The sequence below is a fragment of the Adiantum capillus-veneris genome, chromosome 24, assembly GCF_014529385.1.
Source record: "Adiantum capillus-veneris isolate H3 chromosome 24, ASM1452938v2, whole genome shotgun sequence".
Taxonomy (NCBI): Eukaryota; Viridiplantae; Streptophyta; class Polypodiopsida; order Polypodiales; family Pteridaceae; genus Adiantum; species Adiantum capillus-veneris.
In genome coordinates this window covers 5,001,265-5,008,911 of record NC_140954.1, presented here as the reverse complement: position 1 = coordinate 5,008,911, position 7,647 = coordinate 5,001,265, and the positions used below count along the sequence as shown (strand labels likewise).

The 7,647-nt window shown below is 45.5% G+C and overlaps 1 protein-coding gene across 2 annotated transcripts in view; it reads right to left on the bottom strand.

Annotated features, from left to right (window-relative positions):
• The window catches only part of LOC147425869 (uncharacterized), a 112,743-nt gene extending 107,453 nt beyond the window's left edge, over nt 1-5,290 (bottom strand). The window contains exon 1 of one of the 2 annotated variants that reach the window (XM_086498589.1): nt 4,359-5,290. In XM_086498589.1, coding sequence (XP_086354715.1) covers nt 4,359-4,579 — 221 coding nt within the window. In that variant the 5' untranslated portion in view covers nt 4,580-5,290. The remainder of the gene's footprint in view (nt 1-4,358) is intronic. The other variant, XM_086498588.1, reaches the window with a different exon arrangement.
• Nucleotides 5,291-7,647: the final 2,357 nt, after the last annotated feature.

The following is a 7,647-nucleotide window of genomic DNA, read 5'->3' as shown; positions in this document are numbered from 1 at the left end:
AAAATTGCCCTACCTAGTTTCCAACAAAAGTCACTTAAAAAATAATAAGTGAAAAATGTCAAAAATAGGGAAAATAGGTCTATGCACTGTAAAAATGCTCTTGATGGATTCTGATGATCATGTTGTGTGCAACGAGAGGATATGCATCTAATCTAAGTGTCTGGACATGCACGGTCTGCGAACAAACTCACAAAAGTGTCAGAACACTTCCTAAGCTAGGCTAACTGAACCCTTGTCTTGAGGTAGCTTGTCCACGTGCACATAGGGTTAGATATGTCACGTGACAGGTGGAGAGGGGGGGCGATCAGCCCCCTATGACTACCATGAGCAGAAGACCCAATACACAATAACCAGATGATGGAAGTGGGTACCCCCCTGACCCCATAAATAGGTGCCTAAGGGGAGGTAGGGCAATGCCTAGAAAAATCCCCATGACCCAACAAGAAATAAGCGAAGTATGAGGGCGCCCGGACAAGGTGGCAGCAGGCCCTGAAGTGGGTGGTCAGACATGTGCAGTCTAAATGCATATGCAAAGGGTGGCTAGCCCGATGGCACACTAGCCGTACATGTATGCCCTAGACCTATGAGGCGGCAGAGTGGTGTAAGTCTAACATCCCCTCTTAGCACCTGATGTTGTACAAACCGCGTGAAGCCGAAGATGTGAGGCAAATGATGAAGATGTCTGTTGCAATGCCCACAAAAGGACAATACTCCGGCGAACCCCACGAGTGTAGCAGTAGTCTGAGGTGTCTCAACCGCTGAGAGATCTCCATGGTAAAGTGCTGTCACGAGCAGTGTAGCAAACTGCAAAATTCCGCCAATACAGGGTGAAGATAGTGCGTGAAAATCATGAATTGAGTGTGAAAACAACTCCTTGTCGTAAAAGAAGTGCCAATAGACCTTCAAGTGTCCTGCCCAATAGGATCTGTGGTGTCTGTAGTCAAACCGTCTGGAGAAAATGGAGAAGCCCAGGAACCGTCATGAGAATGCACAGAAGCCCGTCAATGCATGAACATAGAACCCAGTGTGGCCAGGTGGCTAAGCTATGTAAAACTCCAGGAAGGCCAGATGTAGCAATATGTGCCGTAAACGTCCTCTGAATCAAGGAAAGCCAGACTAAACAGTCTGCACTGTAGAAGCTACTGTAAGCTGCAGCCACCGAGAGACCGCACAGACCACCGCCGGATGGTGTCCTGTCAGTAGGTAGGGTAATCTAAGATGAGAGGAAAGCCAGACTCAACAGTCTGCGCTGTGAAGGGCCCCTGAGAAGAGGTGTGGTCAGACCAAGCTCTCTATACCGTGATCATCCTATAGAAGTAGGAAAGCCAGATTGAGCAGTCTACACTGTGAATATCCTCCGAGAAGAGGAAAGGCCATACCAATTTGTCTGCGCTGTCTTGCTTGTATCTCTTGCCTCCAATCCTCCGATGTCAACCAAAACACAATTCGCGCCAACAACGCCACCAAACCGCATCTTGGTGTGGCTCTCAATGTTAATGAGCTCTCAATGTTAATGAGCTGGAAGTGGCCTACTGCCCAGGTCAGGGGATAAGTCTGCTCTAAGGTTACCGAGGGTGAGTGTAAGCAACTCTGAAGGTAGCAATCCAAATGATCAGGAGTATAAAAGAGCAATTGCACTACCATCCAAACCAAGCTCCGAGTGACTCCAGATGTACTCGCGTAATGGTGCCTGATCTCTCGCATCTCACGGATAAACTCTCCAAGCAAGTCCAAAGTCCCACTCCAATCTGAAGATCCAAGAAATGAACATGTCCAAGAAGAGATACAGGATCCTCTCCCTAAGTCCATGTAGATGCTTCTATGTAAGAAAGTGATATGACGTGTTGAGGTCAAGTGGTAAGTGTCTGTCCACTAAAGATGGTGGTGTCTTTTCTGGGAATGTTGGTATCCCATATGCCATGAGCATGGCCATATCTCGTGTGAACTCCTTTGATGAGTGCATAGGTGTGTCCATAGCAAACCACAAGTTTCACCCCCTTTGGAGTGCGAAACTGCCGAATGATGGCTAGAATGAATTGATCTCCCAAGGATCGTACGCCTGTTGATAATCAAGCCGATGTCGAAGATACAGTGTGCTGCAGCAGTCACTGAGAGACCGCACGGACCACCACCAGATGGTGTACTGGCAGGAGGTAACTTCATCCTCTGTGAAAAACACAAGCCAAGAGACTGCTGTCCACCCAAAAACGCAACTGCAAGGTGATGAAAACGCTGCTGTCCAGCGATTTTCAGCCTGTTCGCACGCTCCCGGCGAGGTCCAAAGCGGTGCAGAGGGTGTAGGGAGGGTGGGGAATCAACGTCACAACCCCTGGTGGGCTGAAAACAAAGAAAACAGCAGTGGTATATGGCTGAAATCTGTAGAAGATGTAGAGGACTTTCGACGGCAAGGCACCAGATGCCGGGCCGTGTAGGAAAGCAAGATCCATGTGGACCAAGCTGAGCGCTGCCCCCCTCTGCTGAAAACGCTGCTGATTGCCAAAAACGCAGGTAGAGGGAGGGGTGTTCCGGCGACGAAATGTCCAAGAAGTGTAGCGCAGGCAGCCGAAGGTCCTCCGCGATGAAAACGCTCCAGATTTCATTTCGTGCCTGGATTTTTGCAAAACACCAGCAGATTTGTGTTCCTTTTGCAGATCTGGAGTTCTCCAGCAAAAACGCAAGGGGAGGGTTGAGGTCTTCGCGAGGGATATCCTCCAACTGATGGCGCCCCCCCTCTTGGTGTAAAACGCGGGCTGACTTTTCTTCTTGGGAGGAAAACCTCATGCGGATGATGCGCCCTCAACGCTGGCAACTGATACCATGTGATGCCTGAGCTATGATACCATGTGAGAGAGAGAGAGAGAGAGAGAGAGAGAGAGAGAGAGAGAGAGAGAGAGAGAAGACCACAAACACCATGTGTAGGAAAGGGGGCAATCACCCCAATGACTACCAGAGCAAGAAGCCCGAGTTTGGGGCCGGCCGCCCACCTTGTCTGGGCACCGTCATATATATTTATTTTCTTGTTGGATCGTGGGGGCTTTTATCTGGCACCCTGGCCCCTACCTCCCCTTGGGCACCTATTTATGGGGCTTGGGAAATACCCACTTCCATTATCTGTACACAGCCTTTCATTGGCGTTTTCAGTATGATGGTCAGTGGGGGGGCTGATTGCCCCCTCTTCCTACATATAGCATTTGTTGTCTATTCAGAGGGGGTTTTGGGCCTCTACCTAGGGTCATGAGTTATGAGAATCAGAGATGTCTTGGATTGTATCTACCTGAGTTACACAGGCATACAGACACTTTACTAAGAAGAGCTGGAGGGTGACAGTCCGAGAGACAGATCACAGATTTCTTTACACTAGATATTGGACACCCATAGGAGCGGCCAGAGGAGCAGCCACCATTGCAGAGCTCTGCCCGCATTCATACTCATACTACCATTACTGGCATTCTCATAGACCGAGCATTGGAGCTAGGGAGATCTAGACGACCATGATTGAGAAGAGGAGCTACACAATATCGACGGAGACTACAGTAGAGGATTCGAGCCATACTTTCTCGACATCCAGAGTGCAAATGAGGATGGATCTCTACCATATCTCCCCCCCCCCCCCCCTTCTCTCATTATACTACACATTGTACTGGGCACCTTTTGTATTAGCTGGCACATCCATACAGTCCCAGTTTGTAGTAGTTGCCTTGGACCATGTGAGCCCCAAGCCTTCAGACTAGACATATGACTCGTAAGCCTGCTATTTGGAGAACTCTTTTGAGCTCTCTCATCCGTTGTGAAAACTAGAACCACCAACTTTGGCACTGCAGCCACTCCAATTGACTTTCCAAAATCCATTCCCACAAGATCTTTTATATCTCTACATAAATAGTGAAATCTATGAAATCCACTCTCACGAGACGTCTAAATCTCAAAATCACTCATACTCACACACTTCACCTCTTTTTAATTGAGAGGTGGTCTAAGGCACTGTTTCGAACACACCTCTGTACTAATTTAAAGCTTCACTGAGCCAAATGCAGGACCAGCTTGCAGCAGGCATCAAGGCATCCAGAAAATGAAGTATTCATTTATTGTGAGACACTTTGGACACTGACATGAGAATCATCACCTCAAAGACGTTCAACCGGATTCCACAAGCACATAAAGAGCTTTGATCTCATTAAGGAAAGCCACTTGAGTTCTATGATCAAATAGCTAGTCAAATTTTTCATGAGGTCATATCTAGAGCTTAATGCTCGACAGCACCTTGTTCGAACATTAATCGCAGCTAGCACTATTTACAGACTTTTAAAACACTTGCAATCCTTTATACATATAAGATTATCAAATGCTTCATAACCTACCCTGCAGAGCGCATGGCATACGCAGAAAATATTCCATGGCCAGCACTGCTTTCTAGCGAAACACTGCTTGATGTGGAATATGACAAATATCCTGATGTCCCATCTGACTCCTTCACATCACAATCCCATGATCTTGGAGATGAAAGTGGAGAATGGCATCTATACTGCTTGTTCGCTGGAGAAAGACTGAATTTGAAGGGGACAATGGCCTTAGACCTCATGTTGACCCTGAGACCGTTTCTGATGAATGCTCATTGCTAAAAAAGGAGCTTTTTGATGCATCTGCACTCAAAACCTCATCAGAACATCGCAAACCCCTAATGTTTTTTGCTCGGTCTAATCTGCGGCCCCTGCTGCTTGACCTGCTGCTACCGCTGACTGATTCAGAATTTCCTGCTTTACTTGAGGACTTGGTGTTCTTGAAGAACGAGTGAAGCATGTTTTTTCACTGCACTGCATATCAAATCCTTACACGATGCATGTGTGACTATGCTGCCTGAAGGTGCTGTTTGTGCATTTGCATTGCTCATCAACCTCGTCAACAGATATTTCGCTGAAGCCCACTTCCGCCTCATCAACGTTTGAACTTTGCAGACGTCAGCAGCCACAGTGGGAGGAGAGGAGCCAAATTTTAGCAAATATGATTTTCTCTGCCAGATTGTAGAAGCGCTGCTGCTGTTGCGATAAAATAACCCTTTCGGGGTTAAGCTATCGTTCAGGAAAAGAGCGCACAAGCGCAGTTCTCCCTGGCTTTGCCGAATCAGCAAGTTTGCTTTTCGCACTATCTTCGCCGTTTATATTGCCCAAGGCGGCTTTCTCTGAGCGACTCTGCAGGTGCGATCAAGGGTGAGCCTGTTTTCCTCTTACCCTGCTACACCCTGGTGTGACTCAGCTCTTATTAGTAATTACATTCTTTGGTCTCGAGCGTTTCAAACACACACTAGACCCCCAAGAGACACGTAGAACATGAACGAAGGGAAAAAGTGGAAGATTGGCAACCTGAAAACCGGGCTTTCTCTCACTTGTCATGAACATTAATTTCTAACCTTTTGAAAAGTATTTTCAATTTAATTTAAGTCTCGAGAAAATTAAAAAGGTACAAGTCAAATTGATTAAGTGTTGATGGACCAACCAATCAAGGTTTGGGACCAAAAGGGAAGAAGTCCAAAAAAGAGCAAAGGTAATTGTTATTTAGTTATCTATCATGCCAAGGGCAACCTTGGGGATCCAAGACCGACGAAGGGCCGGCTTCCAATGGGAAGGGAATCCTAGGTTGAGTGGCTATATAAAAGGAGGTTGGGCGAAGGATTCACTTGGGCAGTTCTCGGGGCATCACGCTTCTTGAGCGCGGCCTCGCAAGCAACTCAGAAGCCGCAAACTCTCTCTCCAAATTCTCTCTCTCTCTCTCTCTCTCTCTCTCTCTCTCTCTCTTACCGTTTGTAGGCGTTGTTTTCACATCAAGACGCCCTAAGGCCAAGGGCCTTGGGCACTTAATTAAATCAAGGGAGGGTGCCCCCCTTTCTCTACTCTCTTGCCCATCCCCTTTGGGGTTTGGCACGAGACTCAAGAAAAAACCATCGATAGCATATAGCGTTGTCGAGGCGTTCAAAGTAAAGCTATTTAGTTGATTTTTCTGTAAATTCAAAAAATTGATCAAGAATCGAAGTACGTACACCTTTACAAGGTAGAAGATCCATTTGGACAACGACTAAAAGCAACTGGAGATTTCAAACATTTAAGAGTCCAAGCACGGTTTTATTTTCCAACAACCATACATCTACAAATTGCGATTGCGGACATAATTAGCACGGCTAATTGTTGGCATCTACGATGCAACGTACGGCTACGAGCTTTTTGAATCAAGGTATTCTCCTTTCTCTTACTAACTACACGAAGTCGCTATGGATTCCGACATTAATATGGATTTCGATTTTGAGCACCATACGCTCGATCTTCCCAATGATGGCTCATGGCGTAATCACACGTACTATTTTCAACCTCATCATAAGCATTTGATTTGGTTAAGTTTGGTTACGCTCTACAAGTGGGATGTATTTGCTCTTCAGACACATGACAAGGTCATATACAAGCATAGCATTTTGAGAAAGTAGTGTGACTTTCTCTCTTACATGTTCATCAAGATATGATGACGAGTTTGTCTCCTATTGCAACAGTTATAGATCTACATGGTAGCAGTTTGTTTGGCACATGTTGTTAGTCACAAGGTGTGCAACATGGTTCAAGAACTCATGGAGTTCGATTTGGCCAACGTGGATCAAAGTATATGAGGGTCCCTCTGGCTCATGTCACTGAGCGAGAGGGAACTCATGGAGTTCAGTTTGGCCAGTGTGGATCAAAGTATGTGAGGGTCCCTCTCGCTCATGTCACTGAGCATTTACAATTATCTCCACACACAAGTACATATTGTACTTGCTAGATGTCACTTTTTCTCACATCATCTTCTAAGACATATCCCACATGTGGAGAATATGAGTCTTTGGGAGTAACATTGGTGCATGTTTCCTAATGATGTGTCGCAACAGAGTCCTTAGGTGCTGGTCACATCCATTGGTTTGACCATTTTGAGCACACAGTATCGAGAACAATTTTGATGGCCAAAAATTCCCGAGTACTAAGTACAGACTTATTGAGGTTACAAGGATTGTAAACAACATTGACGAATGGTTGTTTACACTTATAGCAAGGCTATGCTCTGTTAATGAAAATGTTTCATGGTTGGTACCTAGATGTGATTATTTTTCACAGTCTATTATGGTCCAATGATTTAGCAAGGCTTTCAAGTAATTACAATGGGTTATTTATCCATTGTTCTATTCACCATATGCATTGGTAGTTAAAATCATGAAAATGCAAGTTCGAGCACTTTTTTGCTAAACACATGCACACTAGGTGTTATGTGTCCTAGTGTTTAGCAAAGGCTTACTTGGAGCGGCATGCAAATTCATGAAGCTGATAGCTTATGAAGCATTTCGCACCATAGGCGTAATATCTCTATAATATTTATTGTGGGTCTACCAACCACTGTACGAGGTCATGACTCGGTATGGGTTGTCGTAGACCAGTTGACTAAACTGTGCAAGTTTATTCCAACCAAGTCGACAAATAAGACTCCAAAATTAGCCAAGTTATTTGAGGACAATTTGTACAAGTTATATGGTGTAATGGAAATGGCCTATTAACTTTGAGAGTAGAGAAAATTAGAGAAGGTACTCGTGTGAAATTACTTTGTGAGCATAGAGGGTGCACTTAATTAATGGTAGCAGCATAA